Source organism: Bufo gargarizans, unplaced genomic scaffold (genome assembly GCF_014858855.1).
Source record: "Bufo gargarizans isolate SCDJY-AF-19 unplaced genomic scaffold, ASM1485885v1 fragScaff_scaffold_432_pilon, whole genome shotgun sequence".
In the NCBI taxonomy this organism is placed as follows: Eukaryota; Metazoa; Chordata; class Amphibia; order Anura; family Bufonidae; genus Bufo; species Bufo gargarizans.
The window spans coordinates 194,529-214,410 of NW_025334115.1; the positions used below are offsets into that span (position 1 = coordinate 194,529).

The window sequence follows — 19,882 nt, forward strand, 5'->3', positions numbered from 1 at the left end:
GGTCAAAAAGGGATCAGTTTTGCCCTAATGCATTCCGAATGGAAAAGGATCCGCTCAGAATGGATCAGTTTGTCTCCGTTCCGCTTTGTCCGTCTGATGAAACTGAGCCAAACGGATCCGTCCTGGCACACAATGTAAGTCCATGGGGACGGATCCGTTTTCTGATCCATCCTCCATTGACTTTCAAGATGGATCCATTTTGGCAATGTTAAAGATAATACAAACAGATCCATTCTGAACGGATGCAGACGGTTGTATTATGTGAACGGATCCGTCCATGACGGATCTGCACAAAACACGAGTGTGAAAGTAGCCTAAGCAAAAAGAGCATTTCCATCCGTCACACGGGGCGGCGATCACCTGGATGTGAGCAGCTGATCCACAGCAAGCAGCTAAGGAACAGAAGGAGAAAATCAAGTCCTCTGAATGGGCAATGCCAAGCGGCATAGAGGTGGGGGTCAGCAAGACCGGCGCCATCATGTACCCCTGCTGTGCCCCCACGTCAGGCCAAACCTCGTGTTATTATCCTCCAGAGAAGCACAACGTAATAAAAATACTATGAAAGAACACACTGCGCCATAACGCAAAGACGGCGTCAGAGTGAGAGCGTTAAGTGTCACCGTCCACCATCAGAGGATATAAAGTACCGCCATACTGCGCCATAACGCAAAGAAGGCGTCGGAGTGAGAGCGCTAAGTGTCACCGTCCACCACCAGAGGATATAAAGTACCACCATACTGCGCCATAACGCAAAGACGGCATCAGAGTGAGAGCGCTAAGTGTCACCGTCCATTAGAGGATATAAAGTACCGCCATACTGCGCCATAACGAAAAGACGGCATCAGAGTGAGAGCGCTAAGTATCACCGTCCACCACCAGAGGATATAAAGTACCACCATATTGCGCCATAACGAAAAGACGGCATCAGAGTGAGAGCGCTAAGTGTCACCGTCCACCACCAGAGGATATAAAGTACCGCCATATTGCGCCATAACGCAAAGACGGCGTCAGAGTGAGAGCGCTAAGTATCACCGTCCACCATCAGAGGATATAAAGTACCACCATACTGTGCCATAACGCAAAGACGGCGTCAGAGTGAGAGCGCCAAGTATCACCGTCCACCATCAGAGGATATAAAGTACCACCATACTGCGCCATAACGCAAAGACGGCGTCAGAGTGAGAGCGCTAAGTGTCACCGTCCACCACCAGAGGATATAAAGTACCGCCATATTGCGACATAAAGAAAAGACGGCATCAGAGTGAGAGCGCTAAGTGTCACCGTCCATTAGAGGATATAAAGTACCGCCATATTGCGACATAAAGAAAAGAAGGCGTCAGAGTGAGAGCGCTAAGTGTCACCGTCCACCATCAGAGGATATAAAGTACCGCCATACTGCGCCATAACGCAAAGACGGCATCAGAGTGAGAGCGCTAAGTGTCACCGTCCACCATCAGAGGATATAAAGTACCGCCATACTGCGCCATAACGCAAAGACGGCGTCAGAGTGAGAGCGCCAAGTATCACCGTCCACCATCAGAGAATATAAAGTACCACCATACTGCGCCATAACGCAAAGACGGCGTCAGAGTGAGAGCGCCAAGTATCACCGTCCACCATCAGAGGATATAAAGTACCGCCATATTGCGACATAACGAAAAGACGGCATCAGAGTGAGAGCGCTAAGTATCACCGTCCACCATCAGAGGATATAAAGTACCGCCATACTGCGCCATAACGCAAAGAAGGCGTCAGAGTGAGAGCGCTAAGTGTCACCGTCCACCATCAGAGGATATAAAGTACCACCATACTGCGCCATAACGCAAAGAAGGCGTCAGAGTGAGAGCGCTAAGTGTCACCGTCCACCACCAGAGGATATAAAGTACCGCCATATTGCGACATAAAGAAAAGACGGCATCAGAGTGAGAGCGCTAAGTGTCACCGTCCACCATCAGAGAATATAAAGTACCGCCATACTGCGCCATAACGCAAAGTAGGCTTCAGAGTGAGAGCGCTAAGTATCACCGTCCACCACTAGAGGATATAAAGTACCGCCATATTGCGACATAACGAAAAGACGGCATCAGAGAGCGCTAAGTATCACCGTCCACCATCAGAGGATATAAAGTACCACCATACTGCGCCATAACGCAAAGACGGCGTCAGAGTGAGAGCGCCAAGTATCACCGTCCACCATCAGAGGATATAAAGTACCACCATACTGCGCCATAACGCAAAGACGGCGTCAGAGTGAGAGCGCCAAGTATCACCGTCCACCATCAGAGGATATAAAGTACCACCATACTGCGCCATAACGCAAAGACGGCGTCAGAGTGAGAGCGCTAAGTATCACCGTCCACCATCAGAGGATATAAAGTACCGCCATACTGCGCCATAACGAAAAGACGGCATCAGAGTGAGAGCGCTAAGTATCCCCGTCCACCATCAGAGGTTATAAAGTACCGCCATACTGCGCCATAACGAAAAGACGACGTCAGAGTGAGAGCGCTAAGTGTCCCCGTCCACCATCAGAGAATATAAAGTACTGCCATACTGCGCCATAACGAAAAGACGACGTCAGAGTGAGAGCGCCAAGTATCACCGTCCACCATCAGAGGATATAAAGTACCGCCATACTGCGCCATAACGAAAAGACGGCGTCAGAGTGAGAGCGCTAAGTGTCACCGTCCACCACTAGAGGATATAAAGTACCGCCAGGTACATGTACTCATCAGATCTTGTGGAGGGTGAGAGTTCCTTGCTCCAGTGCACTACAACCCCCAATATGGAGCCGACCACCCATGGCCACCACTTCCATACATCTTCACGTTTTTGGGTCTGGTGCGATGTGCGTAAAAACCTCAGCACATAGCAGGATACCGCGGGAGGTCACGGATGATGGTGGTTGTAGTACAGCAGTGACATCTAGTGGCGAGGGCCGGTCTGATGGCGCCGTTATAGTGAGAGGCGCCTGGCGTTAACCCCTTGCTGACTGCGGCCACAGCTTTCGGCTTCCACGCGGACGCTCGCGGCCGTATTTGACGCTGGAGAGGCCGGTCCTTTGTATGTCCCCAGAACTGATGGCAGACGGCGCCCGTCTCTGAACCGCGTCAATGAAAGGGTTAATCAGTGGGGACCGGAGCTCCTGCCAGTGAAGTGTCCACTCCAAGGTCAGGGGGGGGTCAGTGCCGCCAAAACACTGGGACCCTCAGGACAGGACCTGTACAATGGTAGTTTCCATTCACTGACAGCAAGAGGAGAGCTGGAAAACAGATGTAAGTGACCCACACTTCTTTTTGGCAGTGTCCGCACAGCTGGCTTCAAACCAACCTCTCCAGTTACTAACATGGCCGCTGAAAAAGAGGCGGGGCCGACAACCGACAACCGGAGTTAGCATATATGTAATATGAATTGTGAGATAAGTGAATGAAAAGCCATAAAATTATTGTGACAGACAGACAGATATAAGGACGGACGGACGGACAGCCATCCTCTCCTCAGGGAGCTCGTACCCACACCTCCGGCCGCGCGCTCTCTGGATTCCCGCGCTTGGTTGCTAGGAGACGGCCCGCGGCGCCGCCTTGCTCTCTGGTCGATGTATTTTCTCCACCCGAATACCTACTACAGTTCCCGGCATGCCCAGCGCCGAGTGCTGCGTGCCGCAGAGAGCCGCGAGTGCTGCCGGGAGTTGTGGTTCCCATCTTGGTCTGGATGACTGGCGGTGGCGATCAGAAAACTACGAGTCCCGGGAGTGTGTGCGGCCGCCGAGCCCCGGTGTAGAGTGGAACACGCTGACAGCTGCTCAGAACCATGCCTCGGGCCCGGAGGAGCAATGCGGCCCCCAAGAAGGGCAGCGCCAGCCGGGGTAAGAGCTACGGGCAGCGGCCAGGGTGCCGCGCGAGGCAGGCATCGGGGATGGGCGACTGCGGTCTGGATACTTTGTGGCCGTCACTTGTAGCATATGTTGTAACAGGACGTCCGAGACCTTCACTGACCCCTGTACGGGGGCCACACTGAGACCTATAGCCCGGGTGTACGGGGGCCACACTGAGACCCATAGCCGGGGTGTACGGGGGCCGCACTGAGACCCATAGCCGGGGTGTACGGGGGCCACACTGAGACCTATAGCCTGGGTGTACGGGGGCCGCACTGAGACCTATAGCCTGGGTGTACGGGGGCCACACTGAGACCTATAGCCCGGGTGTACGGGGGCCACACTGAGACCTATAGCCCGGGTGTACGGGGGCCACACTGAGACCCATAGCCCGGGTGTACGGGGGCCACACTGAGACCCGTAGCCTGGGTGTACGGGGGCCACACTGAGACCCGTAGCCTGGGTGTATGGGGGCCACACTGAGACCCATAGCCTGGGTGTACGGGGGCCACACTGAGACCTATAGCCCGGGTGTACGGGGGCCACACTGAGACCTATAGCCCGGGTGTACGGGGGCCACACTGAGACCTATAGCCCGGGTGTACGGGGGCCACACTGAGACCCATAGCCGGGGTGCACGGGGGCGGCACTGGGGCCCATAGCCGGGGTGCACGGGGGCGGCACTGGGGCCCATAGCCGGGGTGCACGGGGGCGGCACTGGGGCCCATAGCCGGGGTGCACGGGGGCGGCACTGGGGCCCATAGCCGGGGTGCACGGGGGCGGCACTGGGGCCCATAGCCGGGGTGCACGGGGGCGGCACTGGGGCCCATAGCCGGGGTGCACGGGGGCGGCACTGGGACCCATAGCCGGGGTGTACGGGGGCCACACTGAGACCCATAGCCGGGGTGTACGGGGGCCACACTGAGACCCATAGCCGGGGTGTACGGGGGCCACACTGAGACCCATAGCCGGGGTGTACGGGGGCCACACTGAGACCCATAGCCGGGGTGTACGGGGGCCACACTGGGGCCCATAGCCGGGGTGTACGGGGGCGGCACTGGGGCCCATAGCCGGGGTGTACGGGGGCCACACTGGGGCCCATAGCCGGGGTGCGCGGGGGCGGCACTGGGGCCCATAGCCGGGGTGCGCGGGGGCGGCACTGGGGCCCATAGCCGGGGTGCGCGGGGGCGGCACTGGGGCCCATAGCCGGGGTGTACGGGGGCCACACTGGGGCCCATAGCCGGGGTGTACGGGGGCGGCACTGGGGCCCATAGCCGGGGTGCACGGGGGCGGCACTGGGGCCCATAGCCGGGGTGCACGGGGGCCGCACTGAGACCCATAGCCTGGGTGTACGGGGGCCACACTGAGACCCATAGCCGGGGTGTACTGGGGCCCATAGCCGGGGTGCACGGGGGCGGCACTGGGGCCCATAGCCGGGGTGCACGGGGGCGGCACTGGGGCCCGTAGCCGGGGTGCACGGGGGCGGCACTGGGGCCCGGGTGCACGGGGGCGGCACTGGGGCCCGGGTGCACGGGGGCGGCACTGGGGCCCGGGTGCACGGGGGCGGCACTGGGGCCCGGGTGCACGGGGGCGGCACTGGGGCCCGGGTGCACGGGGGCGGCACTGGGGCCCGTAGCCCGGGTGCACGGGGGCGGCACTGGGGCCCATAGCCCGGGTGCATGGGGGCCGCCCTGGGACTCGCTATAGACTCGGGTTTATACATTTGTGGGGGAGGGTATGTAAGACTTGGTAGATCCTGTTTCATGTAGCGGATCGGTCTCGGCCGCCGTCCGGCTCCCTCAGGTCCACTGGCGCTTGTCCCCTGCACCCTGTGACCTCTTGTTTGTCCCCTCCCCCACCCGCAGGCTCTCTCAGGCGGGAGCTGCTGCAGCTGAAGGTTTCGGATAAACTGAACCAGATAAAAGGTAGGGCCTGTGCCCGTCGCCTCCCTGCATGGCGCCCCCTGCCTGCACCGCGGGAAATGCATGGACTGTAGCTGCACGTGGCGTGAGGACACTGACCCCAGCAGCATCTGGAGCCGGGCACATGGCCAGTAATGTGCCAGGGCTGATGCCAGGCGGTCACGTCCGCACGCATTGTATCGTGCCGCTGGCCATGTGACCCTCGCCGCTCGCGTTCATGTCCTTTCTCTGCTTTCATTCGGTTTGTGCAGCAATTTCACAAAATGGGGGCTTTGGGGGTGAGTGACAGGCTCCAGAAGTCTCTGTGCACCCGGCTCCGCCAACAGCCGCACGGCGGGACACTCTCGTAAAAGTCATTCATACGTGGAATTGCTGACACACCGCGTCTGCTGCGTACGGAGGCGGCCATCTTGGCGGCAGGTCTTCTGTCCCTAATGACTCATCTATTAGGTTTGTTACAATGTGTCGGTTTCAGAGCCATCGGCCGGACAGGAGGGAGATTTGTGCTGCTGATGTTTCTGTTGCATACATTGTAACAAACCCTCTGCTCTGCAAACCGGCCGGATCTGCATGTATCCAGTGTAGACAGAGGTGCTTGGATGTAGCAGAGCCGTGTCTTCTGCAGCGCTGGGGCTTCTGCGAGGTCCTTATAGAGGGGGGGTGCAGGGACTGTCACCCCGATGTCATGGGAGCGCGTCCTCCAGGACACATTACTATGCAGCTCCTGTAGTAGCGGCTCCAGAATGGTGTCTGTGACCTCGGCCCCAGGGCACGGAGCTTGTGTGACGTGTAGTGCAGCTCGCCCCAGCATGAGACACCGGCCTGAGCATGTCCAGACAGGGATCTCCAGGATTAGAAAAACATTGCTGCTTTCTTCCAAAAACAGCACCACCTCTGTCCACAGGTTGTGTCTGGTATTGCAGTGGAGTCAACCGGGCAGAGCTGCAATACCGCACTTGACCTGTGGACAGGGGTGGCGCTGTTTGTGGAGGAAAGCCTCTTTAAAGGTGCAGTCCTCTGAAATAAGGGGACAGGGAGGCTCCTGCGTCTGCACAACCTCCGGCTGATTGTGCTCAGCTTCCGCTCTTCCTCTGTGGCCGCCATTGATCTGTTCTCCTGCGTTCTCTTCCACCTCAGGGTCCCGGACTCGGGCAGACTCGGAGGCCAGCGAGGATGAGGGCGCCAGTGATATCCTCAGCCACTGCAGCAGCGCCAGTGAAAGCGTCAGCGTGGCCGAGGAGGGTGAGTCCAGAAGTGTTGTCATAGGGCGGCACTATATGCATAGCTGCTCACAGACAGTGAGAAGTCTAACATAACCATAACCCCCATCAGGCAGCGACACCCAGGATTTTACGTCTGCTCAGGAGCAGCGGGAGGACAAGCTGAAGGAAGACATCGACCGTCTGACAGACAAGAGGTGAGGTGTCGGGACTGTGGAGCAGGGAAGAATCCTGGGGCTCGTGACTACTGAGCCGACCTGTGTCAATGCTTCTTCCAGCGCAAAGACCCGAGTGACCGCCCTGAGCAGCCTGCGGCTCGCCCTGTCATCTCAGGTCCTGGCCGACTTCATCGCAGAGCGGCGAGTCACCCTGACGGACGCGCTGGAACGCTGTCTGAAAAAAGGTACGTCTAACGGTGTTCAGTGCCGCTTATCACTATAGCGGTGACATCACTGAGAATGCTGCCTATCCATTCGCTAGAGATCAGCGGTGACATCACTGAGAATGCCGCCTATCCATCGCTAGAGATGAGAGGTGACATCACTGAGAATGCCGCCTATCCATTCACTAGAGATCAGCGGTGACATCACTGAGTATGCCGCCTATCCATCGCTAGAGATGAGAGGTGACATCACTGAGAATGCCGCCTATCCATTCACTAGAGATCAGCGGTGACATCACTGAGTATGCCGCCTATCCATCGCTAGAGATCAGCGGTGACATCACTGAGAATGCCGCCTATCCATTCACTAGAGATCAGCGGTGCCATCACTGAGAATGCCGCCTATCCATTCACTAGAGATCAGCGGTGACATCACTGTGAATGCCGCCTATCCATCGCTAGAGATGAGAGGTGCCATCACTGAGAATGCCGCCTATCCATTCACTAGAGATCAGCGGTGACATCACTGAGAATGCCGCCTATCCATTCACTAGAGATCAGCGGTGACATCACTGAGAATGCCGCCTATCCATTCACTAGAGATCAGCGGTGCCATCACTGAGAATGCCGCCTATCCATTCACTAGAGATCAGCGGTGCCATCACTGAGAATGCCGCCTATCCATTCACTAGAGATCAGCGGTGCCATCACTGAGAATGCCGCCTATCCATTCACTAGAGATGAGCGGTGACATCACTGAGAATGCCGCCTATCTATCACTAGAGATCAGCGGTGACATCCCTGAGAATGCCGCCTATCCATCACTAGAGATCAGCGGTGACATCCCTGAGAATGCCGCCTATCCATCACTAGAGATGAGCGGTGACATCCCTGAGAATGCCGCCTATCCATCACTAGAGATGAGCGGTGACATCCCTGAGAATGCCGCCTATCTATTCACTAGAGATCAGCGGTGACCTCAGCAGCCATGTAACGCTCTCCTCCTGTCTCCTAGGGAAGGACGAGGAGCAGTCTCTGGCGGCCTCGGTGCTGTCTCTTCTCTGTGTGCAGCTGGGCTCTGGCTCTGAAGGTGAAGACGTCTTCCACAGTCTGAAGCCGCTCCTCATCACCCTGCTGACGGACTCCAGCGCTGCGCCGCCGGCTCGGCAGAGTGTAAGCGCCCCCTGTGATCGGTGCAGGGTTGTATTGAATGTGACATGCTCCTCATCGCTCTCCTCTCTTCCTCACAGTGCGCCGCTGCTCTCGGTCTGTGCTGTTTCATTGCTGCCGCTGATGTAGAGGTATGACGCTTCTCCATAATAAGATATTACACACTAGTGCCGGGGGAGGGGCGCAGTACATGGGTCAGGGGTTACAGCCAGAGCCGTCCGAGGAGAAGGTGTAATGTGATCCCCTCCTCTCCTCCAGGATCTCCTCTCCTGTCTCAGCGTCCTGGAGGGAATACTGACTCTGCTGTACTCGGAGAACAGCGGCGCCCCAGCATCACAGCACGGTCTGGTCTGCTCTGCCATCCAGTCCTGGGCACTGCTGCTCACCATCTGCCCTGCCAGCCGGATCCAGAAGACACTGGAGGGGTGAGTGCGAACAGAACCATGCTGGTATAACCTGGGCATCTCCGGTATGTAATTATATATGTACAGCTGGTATAACCCGGGCATCTCCTTATATAGGTACAGCTAGTATAACCCGGGCATCTCCTGTATGTAATTATATATGTACAGCTGGTATAACCCGGGCATCTCCTGTATGTAATTATATATGTACAGCTGGTATAACCTGGGCATCTCCTGTATGTAATTATACATGTACAGCTGGTATAACCTGGGCATCTCCTGTATGTAATTATACATGTACAGCTGGTATAACCCGGGCATCTCCTGTATGTAATTGTATATGTACGGCTGGTATAACCCGGGCATCTCCTTATATAGGTACAGCTAGTATAACCCGGGCATCTCCTGTATATAATGATATAGGTACGGCTGGTATAACCCGGGCATCTCCTGTATGTAATTGTATATGTACGGCTGGTATAACCCGGGCATCTCCTGCATATAATTATATATGTACAGCTGGTATAACCTGGGCATCTCCTGTATATAATTATATATGTACAGCTGGTATAACCTGGGCGTCTCCTGTATATAATTATATATGTACAGCTGGTATAACCCGGGCATCTCCTGTATAAAGTTATATAGGTACGGCTGGTATAACCCGGGCATCGTCTGCATGTAATTATATATGTACGGCTGGTATAACCCGGGCATCTCCTGTATATAATTATATATGTACAGCTGGTATAACCCGGACATCTCCTGTATATAATTATATATGTACGGCTGGTATAACCTGGGCATCTCCTGTATATAATTATATATGTACAGCTGGTATAACCCGGGCATCTCCTGTATGTAATTATATATGTACAGCTGGTATAACCTGGGCATCTCCTGTATGTAATTGTACATGTACGGCTGGTATAACCCGGGCATCTCCTGTATATAATTATATATGTACAGCTGGTATAACCTGGGCATCTCCTGTATATAATTATATATGTACAGCTGGTATAACCTGGGCATCTCCTGTATATAATTATATATGTACGGCTGGTATTACCTGGGTATCTTCTGTATATAATGATATATGTACGGCTGGTATAACCTGGGCATCTCCTGTATATAATGATATATGTACGGCTGGTATAACCCGGGCATCTCCTGTCTTGCAGTCACCTCCCCCGCTTGTCTGGCGTCCTGGCCTGTGAGAGCGTCAGTCTCCGCATTGCTGCTGGCGAGTCCCTCGCGCTCCTCTACGAGCTGGCCCGTGATCTGGATGTAAGTGAGGCCTCGTAGTCCGTGTTTGCAGCCGCTCACGTGTAGGAGCCGTGTATCCCATGATCTCCCCGACTTCCCACAGGAGGATTTCTACTCTGAGGACACGGACGCGCTGTGCGTGACGCTGAAGCAGTTGGCCACCGACAGCAACAAGTACCGAGCGAAGAACGACCGCAGGAAGCAGCGTTCCATCTTCCGGGACGTCCTGCACTACATTGAGGTAAGAGGTGCAGGGGCCGCAGACGGCGCCGCCGCAGCACCGGATGGACCCTGTATGACGCCTTCCTCCCTCCACAGAGCAGCGAGTGCCATGAGGAGACCATCAAGTTTGGTTTAGAGGTGATGTACGTGGACAGCTGGGCGCGCCGGAGGACGTACAGCACCTTCAAGGAGGCGCTGGGCTCAGGAGTGCGCCATCACCTACAGGTACGTCATGCCCGCTGAGCCCTGACGGGTGCACGCAGACTGCAGACTAACCCGCCGTTCTGTCCCACAGCACAACGAGGTCCTCAGAGACATCTTCTCCTTGGGGCCCCCGCTGGTCCTGGACGCCGCAGCAATCAAAGCAAGTAAAATCTCAAGAGTGGAGAAGGTGAGACCCGGGGTCGGAGGACAAAACCGCGACTGTAATGTGCTAAGACATCTCTTCTTGCAGTCAGTGAACAGAAACATACAGCCAGTGGCTGAGGGTTTGTTACAGTGTATCCGTGTACCCAGCTTGGCATTCAGAACAAGACACATTGTTATTCTGCAGCTGTGTTCCACTCGTAGAGGATTGCTTATACACTGTAACAAACCCACAGCTGTGAGTAACACTGGGTCTTGGCCTCAAAGTATAGCTAATACTGTCACTGACAGCAAGCACAGATCTTAAAAATGGTGGCCTTGAAACACGTAGTCCTGGCATCTCCTTCCCCTCTACACATGAAACTGCGCAGCATGATGGGTAAATGGCTTATATTGACCCTGGATGGCGCTGTATACTCCTGTTGCCTCCAGAGCTGTATTCATAGTGCTGCTGGTTTCCTAGGAGCGCTGCAGACCCTCGCCTCTCCCTGCTGGCTCATTTCTACCTCTTCTCTCTCCTCAGCATATGTTCAACTCTGCCGCTTTCAAAGCCAGAACAAAAGCGCGGAGCCGGGTCCGAGACAAGCGAGCGGACGTCTTCTGAGCGCGCTGATCCTCCGGGGCCGCCAGGTCCTTCACTGACTTCTTATTTAATATCTCTGTGATGCTGGTGCGATGATCTGCAGCCCAGAGCGTTGCGCCTTTCTGATTATAAATGCCGCTGTCCTGGCGGACTGACCGGATGGACGTTTTTATGAAGACTTTTTTTTTTTTTTTTAATTGATCAATTGGAAGAGAACAGACACTTCTGGGACCGTGCTCTGTCCTCACCACGGTGCTTTACACTGCAGCCTCCCTCTCTGCAGCAGTCACCACTGAGAGAGTCTAATAGAGTTTAAAGGAAAAACAGGTTTTAAAGGGAACACGCTGCTTTTTAACCCTTTGTGGATCGTCTCCTGCCGTTGCTGATATTTGAAGTCTTTTGGGTGGGTTTTAGCCGGGGGGGCGACGCTGTATGTCTATAGGTGACCCTCACCCATAGTGCCGAGCGCAGCGGAGGAGAGGGGGGCTGCCTATAGAACTATTGGAGTTGCTATGGGTTACAATGTTTCCTTTTCTCTATACTTTGTTTCTTGTAGTTCACCCTCCCCCGGAGGCAGGGCCCAGAATTGCACCGAACCTGCGCTCCGTCGGCAATCTGCTGCTGCGCCCCCTACAGGACGAGCTGCTCCGATCACCAAAAGTCTGTGATTGTGGCTTTGTCATTTACCCTCCCCCGCCCCTTAAGTACCAGTGGCCGGGGCCTCCACCCATAGATGAGCCCTTTAGGGTGTCCCCTTTCTCTAAATGGAAAATTGTCACCCGATCAACATGACGTCATCACGGCCGTGCAGGGGTGTGTGCCGATCATATCCTCCGCCTGCAGAGAGGTGCGGAATATATTTATACAGCAGGGCTGCAGCTTCAGAGCTGGAATCTGCCAGCACTCCCGACTTGTCTGCACAGAGCTGTCCCTGCTGATTTGTATTCTTCACCACAGTCAACTAACGGCCCCACGTGTATTACAGGACGGGAGCTTAATGCCAGAGCGCTGTGTACAGGAGCTTGCTGACTGTCTCCAGTAACAATCAGCAGAACAGTGAGTGCAGCTCTGGAGTATAATGCAGGATGTGACGGTATTGTTAGTGCCTGATGGCGGTTCTACCAGTACTGGTGCTCGGCGGTGACCGTTCTTCTATAGGACCCCGCACAGAATTCTTAGACATCAGAATGGTATTTTTAATATTTGGGGGGGGGGGGGGGCTGCTATTTTGAGATCTTTTTAAGAGTTAGACTTATTTATTTTTGTACAGATTTGATGTGCTTCTCTTCCCGTGCGGTCGGATGGTGCGGTCACATTAGACTCTGGATGATTGGGGTTGTTATCCTGTAAAGAGCATTCCCTCCCCCCGGTGGTTTATAATTCCGTCGCTGTTCATCCTTATAGTTCTGCTCGGTTCCAGCTTCTGAGGAAATCTCGGTGTCGGCTGCAGTGGCGGCCATAGCAATCACCCAGCTTTCCCAGAAAAGGATGTAATGAAGAAACTGCTGAGTGGAGGGAACGCCCCCAGGATTTATATTACTGGGGAGCTGCGGGAAATGCTCTTTAACCCTATCCCACCGCCTTAGTCATGTGACACCTCCGTCTTCACGTCAGTGCCTGGGGGCGTGGCCTTACTCTGGCCCCTCCCCTTCTGTCATGGCTGCATTGATTTTATACGGTCAATTTAATATTATTTTTGGTGACAAGCCAAAGATGTCTGATAATAAAGATGGAAAAAACAAAAACGCAAAGTCTGTTGTCTGATGGGGGTTGTAATATCTGATGCAAACACCTGCGTGGTGGAACAGTACAATGGCGTCTTCCTGTGGGGGAATATTAGGCAGCGACTGCTCTGTCAGATCTTGGAGCAGGAAATATGAGGAAGCGTAAGGATCTGAACAGTAAGGCCACGGCGTGATGTGATTGGGTCAGTACCTACCAGGAGACTCACTGAAATGGGGGGTGAAGGCGAGCCGACGGGTCCGATCCCACAGAACTTCTCAACGTTCCTGCTGCTGATCGGTGTCAGGACGCACAGGGCATCACAGCTTGCTGTGTATGGAGCCAAGTAGCCGCAGGCCGGTCCGAGCGCCCCCATATGACCCCGAGGGGCAATAGAAGAAGATGGCCTGGTCTGAGGAATCAGGTGGCCGGGCGTGTGCGTCACGTATCTGGGGAAGAGATGGGACCGGGTGCGATATAGGAGGGACACGGCCTGGTCTGAGGAATCAGGTGGACGGCCGGGCGTGTGCGTCACGTATCTGGGGAAGAGATGGGACCGGGTGCGATATAGGAGGGACACGGCCTGGTCTGAGGAATCAGGTGGACGGCCGGGCGTGTGCGTCACGTATCTGGGGAAGAGATGGGACCGGGTGCAATATAGGAGGGACACGGCCTGGTCTGAGGAATCGGGTGGCCGGGTGTGTGCGTCACGTATCTGGGGAAGAGATGGGACCGGGTGCGATATAGGAGGGACGCGGCCTGGTCTGAGGAATCAGGTGGCCGGGCGTGTGCGTCACGTATCTGGGGAAGAGATGGGACCGGGTGCAATATAGGAGGGACGCGGCCTGGTCTGAGGAATCAGGTGGACGGGCATGTGCGTCACGTATCTGGGGAAGAGATGGGACCAGGTGTGATATAGGAGGGACACGGCCTGGTCTGAGGAATCAGGTGGCCGGGCATGTGCGTCACGTATCTGGGGAAGAGATGGGACCAGGTGTGATATAGGAGGGACACATATACATCAGGTGGACGGCCAAGTGCGTCAATTACGAGGGGGGGGAGAGATGGCACCAGGTGCACTATGGAAGGAGGAGGCCTGGTCTGAGGAATTGCATTAAATCATGTGGAAGGCCGGAGGTGTGTGTCACTTACCTGGAGAAGACATGGCACCAGGTGCACTCTGGGTAGGAGACATGGCGGTGGAGGCAGTGTAATCTTCTGCTGGAAACCTTTGTCCTGCCACCATGTGGCTGTGACGCCTACCTGACCACTGTACAGACAAGTACCCCACAGCAGAGATCGAGGTGATCCCATCTGATCATCATTTGTAGGATCCACGGAGGCCGCACCGAGCAGCTCATAGGACAGGTGGAGGCCATGACGGGTCAGAGAGGAGAGGTGACAGGATATTAGGCGGGTGGTCTTACTGTCATGGCAGTTTAGGTGGTGGGAGCTGCATTGGAGGCTGTGATGGTTGTCCACCGACTTTCCCAGAAGTGAGACCTCTGTAAGCTCCGGGCATTGTGCCGGTGTCTGTGCGGCGCTCCGGCTATTTATATCCTCCCAAACATTCCACTTATCCCAATAATAGTCCACGCTCTCAGGGCCTGGCAGCGCCCCTCCCGCATCCCTGGACCCTCATTGTGCAGGCTCCTCACCACCCTCAGTCTCCATCCTTCTGTCCGATGGCGAGTGTTCCGGTCTGTGCCCTGGGACCCTCCCCCGCTCAGGGTAATGTATACCTGCTGGCCGTGGACTCTATCAGTGACCTGCACAGCATCCCCCTGGACATGGAGACCCCACAAGGGGAGGAAGGTGAGTGCAACCCAAAACTGACCGCAGCTGCAAAACTACAACTCCCATCATGCTGGCTCTGAACAACCCCATGTGTGGAAACAGCTGAAGGGATGGATGTTATGTGTACGATGAGGCGTCGGTCACAGATTCCTGGTCTATGTACAGTGAGGAACAGAAGTATTGGACACCCTGCGATTCTGCACGTTCTCCCACTTACAAATCGTGGAGGGTCTGAAATCCACATTGTAGGAGCGCTCCCATCTGAGAGACGGATTAAAGAAAAAAATCAGGAAATCCCGTTGTAGGATTTTTAGATTTTGTCTTTGCTGCTGAACAGAAGTATCTGAGCACCTGAGACGATCAGTGTTAGTATTTGGTCCAGAAGCCTTTGTCTGCAGTTCCAGAGGTCTGACGTCTCCTGCAGTTCTTCACCAGGTTTGCAGACACAGGGATGTTGGCCCACTCCTCCACATCTGTCAGGTTTCGGGGCTGTCGCCGAGCAACACAGAGTTTCAGCTCCCTCCAAAGATGTTCTATTGGATTACGGTCTGGAGACGGGCTAGGCCACTCCAGAACCTTGATCTGCTTCTTATCTTTTCAATTCTCTCTTTATTATTTTTCAAAAAGATTAACAAATACATCTGTGGTACAGGTTTAACACGTGACACATAGAGCATGAATTACAGTGCCTTGCAAAAGTATTCACCCCTCTTGACTTTTTTCATATTTTGGTGCCTCACATCCTGGAATTAACATGGATTGTTTGAGGATTTGCTTCATGTAATTACAGAACCTGCCGACAACTTTGAAGATGATTTTTTTTTATTGTGAAGCAAACAACAAATAGAAGATACCAGAAAAAAGTCCTGCCGCGTTTCTCTGCTCCCACTAACTCCCATGGTGTCTGCGGTGGTATAGTAGACATGGCTGTCAGGCCTTGTATCGGGGACCAGTCCGCTATGTCGAGATCTGTGATCTTCAGTAATTGAAGGATCTCAGGCAGCTCCGAGTGGTCTCTTAGAATCGGTCTCTTTCCTTCCAGTGTCATGGAGAGGCCGAAAGGGAACCGCCATCTGTAGGGAATGTTTCTCCTTCTCAGGATTTCCGTCAGTGGTCTTAGGATATTTCTTTTGGAGAGGGTTACTCTCGCTAGATCTTGAAAGATGGATATGGTGAAACCTTCAATTCGGGCCGGTGGTTTCGTCCTAGCTTTGTGCAGGATATCATCTGACTCTTGAGTGAAAGAGGTGACAAATTATATCTCTCTGTGGGTCGGAAGATGGGGGTTTGGCTCTTAGGGCCCTTTCAATAGAGATCTCTAATGGGTAAGAGTCCTCCAGGATGGAGATGATTTGTTTGACTGTATCTGGTAGGGGTTCCGGCGGTACAGATTCAGGGATACCCTTTAGGGGTAGGTTGTTTCGTCTAGCTCTGTTCTCCTGATCTTCCATCCAGTTCACTATTTTATTTATATGAGTCCGGCAGCAGTTGAAGGTTGACGTGGCAGCCTCTGTGTAGTTAGTGGGATTGTGTGGTTTCCAGTTGTTCTACTCTCCCTCCAATGTTTCTGACATCCTGTTTGATATCTTGAAGTTCCTTTACCACTGGTTCTAAAGCTTTATCTAGGGCTCTCCCTAAGGAGGCTCTGGATATGGGGAGGCCTTTATCGGTCTGTGAATCTTCCGCGTCACTTTCCATCTCCTGTTGGTTGGTGGGAGAGGTCCCTTTCCATGTCTCTTCTTAGGGAAGACTGCTTTGAGTGATTTGATGTAGAGTGAGGGAGGTTGATATTTCTGTACATAAGAGTCCAAAGAGCCTGTATTGCGTGCGGTGGATGAGCCTCTGTGTTTGTGAGACCAATCTTTACCATAGTTAGTGCCCAGTTAAGGTTTTGCGTACATTCTGTCTGCAAAATGTGGGGGCAAGAATCTTCTCTTGACAGTGGCCCCAGAACGCTGAGATAAGAAAGATTATAGCATCATGTCTATGCCTCTGTTATAGGGGTGTGATGATGGTGAGAGTCTCTTGGACACACTGGACGGCCTTGGTTCTGTGGGTGAGCGTGGATATCTGTGGCACCGGTATTGGTTGCGAGTGGTGCTATGCGTCGCGGCCAGAGATTGAGGTCGGGGTTTGATGGGCCTGAGCAGTCTTCAACGGTGACCTCAATGGCAATCATCCCTCACGCTCAGGTGGGCCAGTATTTTAGATTTTGACGCTGAGTTGGGGCAAATATGTATAGCTCGCCCTTTGATGTAGCTTGGGGTCAGGGTGCGACCTCTTCGTTCTGTAGCAGGTCTAGCCCCCTCCTCCGGGGATGCGTCTCTGGCTGTTGAAGGCAGACTAATCAAGGTATTGCTATGCCTTGTTCCTGTGGGTTATGTGTGTGTGAAAGGTGACTGACCTTATTCGGTAATGCAGTGAACCTGTCGTACACATCGGCCCTCTATGCTTCCGACGCCGGGCTTCGTTGGTGGAGAGCTCCCCAAGATGGCGTTGAAAGTTCCAGTATGTCTGCCGCTTTGTCCGCCAATGTTATCTTCGGCGGATGGACAGGATCCGATGGATGATGAGCTCTATAGGTTGAAACATAGGTTACAGGACGTGTCGCGGCAGGAAATCGAGGCTGGGAATCCAGCCAGCTAGTCAGGCGGCAGGGACATCTCGGGACTTCTAGGTTAGTTCTTTTTGTGACTGGTAACACAGGGAACCTGATTGTAAAGGTTTTGAGGGTCAGGAAAGTATCTGAACGCCGATGGCCCCATTCATCCTCTCCTTAATACAGTGCAGTCGTCCTGGCCCCTTCCCAGAAAAGCCCCCCCCCCCATGCTTCACAGTAGGGATGGTATTCTTGGGACGCAACTCATCCTTCTTTTTCCTCCAAACACGACAAGTGAAGTTTAGACCAAAAAGTTCTTTGGTCTCCTCTGACCACATGACTTTCTCCCCGGCCTCCTCTGGATCATCCAGATGGTCATTGGCAAACGTCAGACCTGGACCTATGATGACTGGAGCAGGGGAACCTTCCGTGCAATGCATGATCTGAAACTATGACGGCGTAGTGTTCTACCGACAGTGACCTCTGAAGCTGTGGTCCCAGCTCTCTTCATGTCATTGACCAGCTCCTCCCTGTAGTTCTGGGCCGATTCCTCACCTTTCTTATCATCATGTGATATCCCACGAGGTGAGATCTTGCATGGAGCCCCAGTCCGAGGGACACTGACAGACGTCTTTAGCCTCTTCCATTTTCTAATAATTGCTCCAACAGTTGATCTATTTTCACCAAGCTGCTTGGCAATTGCCCCGTAGCCCTTTCCAGCCTTGGTGAGGTCCACCATTGTGTCTCTGGTGTCTTCTGACAGCTCTTTGGTCTTGCCCATGGTAGTAGTTGGCATCTGACTGACTGTGGGGTGGACAGGGGTCTTTACAGAGCTCGGACAGGTGGACTTTATAAAGGCGCAGTAACAGATCCCTGAGAGGCAGAATTCTTCCTGTTTCTCAGGTGTTCAGATCCTTCTGTTCAGCAGCAACAAAGACAAAGACATTCTATACAAATCACACAATGGGATCTCCTGGATTTGTTTTATTCTGCCTCTCAGATGGGACTGCACCTACAATGTGAATGTCAGACCCTCCATGATTACTAAGCGGGAGAACTTGCAGAAACGCAGGGTGTTCAAATACTTCTGTTCCTCACTGTACACGAAGCCTCGTCCTGTAACTGTGTCTCAATTCATTCCTGTTTTTAAGATCTCTGCTGGCAGTCTGTGAATAGGAACATTCCAAAGGTATTGTTTCCCACAGCTGAGTGTCTGTTACAATTGTATCCAGCTCAGGCAATCCTCTGTGACCTCCCGACTGATACATTGTAACAGAGTGGGGAGGGTTCTGTGCTGCTGATGGGTTTACCTCACAGAAGGCCGTTTGTGGATACGCTGTAACAAGGCCTCCGCTGTATTAGATTTTTACAGGTTTTCAGCCTCCTTACTCACAGCAAGCAGAGATCTTGAAAATGGTAAAGAATCAAAACCTGTAGGAGGGAATTTATTTGGACTTCATAAGAAGCGACAAACTCCTTTATCCGCATGATAATTGTGCTGCACCATCTGAGCGCCAGAACCGGTCCTATACCCGCTCTGATGGAATCTGTCTGGCTGTGGGAGACCACGTCCCACTAATGGTGAAAATATGGGAACTGTTAGGTTTGGCCTTTAAAATGTCAAACTGGCTTGAGGAACTCCCACCAGTCGGCTAGAAATCTGCAGAAAGTCCGGTGGTGCCGCCGTGACTCGGCCTCCCTTACATAAAATGTTGTGTTCTGGGTTTCAGGTCTATTATTTGACGCATTTCGCAGCTGTAATTGTGAACCTGCCGTCGGCGTGAGCTCACAGATGGGCTCTCAATTTTGAGGGATGCCATCATGGCGTCTTCTGGGGTAGCAGTGGCTGTGAGGTCAGTCTCAGTGCTTGCGCTGCCGGGAAATCATCTGCTCTATTCTCTTTCCTCCAGTCCTAGCCGATGCACACGGCGAAATCTCGACATCCGCTTCTCCATGTAAACCAGAGGCACTGACCGTAGAGCGCCCCGCCGCCCGCGGACGATGTGGATCACCCTGTACTACTACTCTCCTCACCATCCTCATAGTCGTCGCCCTTGTGAACATGAGCCTTTTACTCTACGTTCTGCACCTGTACAGTGAGTAGTCTGAACAGGGGTCAGTGTGATTATCCTCCACTCACAGCCAGAGCTGCGCTAACCATCCTGCTGTTACCTTCACCACTGTCAGCTGCAGCACAGCGCATGTCCTGAAGTGGGGGGTTATGAAGCGCTTACCTTCAGTACACTGCGTTGGGAAAATCCTCACACCCTTTCCTCGCATCTTCTGCTATAAATTCCCCCAGAATGAGAAAGTGAGAAGAAGGTGAGAAATCTTCACTGATTTACTGAGGAGAAG

General features: G+C 53.7%; 1 protein-coding gene across 2 annotated transcripts; it reads left to right on the plus strand.

Annotated features, from left to right (window-relative positions):
* The first annotated feature begins 3,708 nt into the window (after positions 1-3,708).
* IFRD2 (interferon related developmental regulator 2) lies at positions 3,709-13,160 on the plus strand. 2 transcript variants are annotated; one of them, XM_044273151.1, is made up of 13 exons: positions 3,715-3,865; positions 5,740-5,799; positions 6,934-7,038; positions 7,129-7,213; positions 7,295-7,419; positions 8,414-8,571; positions 8,649-8,699; positions 8,827-8,993; positions 10,154-10,259; positions 10,342-10,479; positions 10,557-10,685; positions 10,756-10,851; positions 11,350-13,160. In XM_044273151.1, exons 1-13 carry the CDS (start codon positions 3,811-3,813, stop codon positions 11,428-11,430), a joined length of 1,356 nt encoding a protein of 451 aa, XP_044129086.1. In that variant the 5' UTR covers positions 3,715-3,810; the 3' UTR covers positions 11,431-13,160. The 2 variants fall into 2 exon arrangements, with proteins under 2 accessions (XP_044129087.1, XP_044129086.1); XM_044273152.1 differs by lacking the exon at positions 5,740-5,799 and having other exon boundaries at positions 3,709-3,865.
* The last annotated feature ends 6,722 nt before the right edge of the window (positions 13,161-19,882 follow it).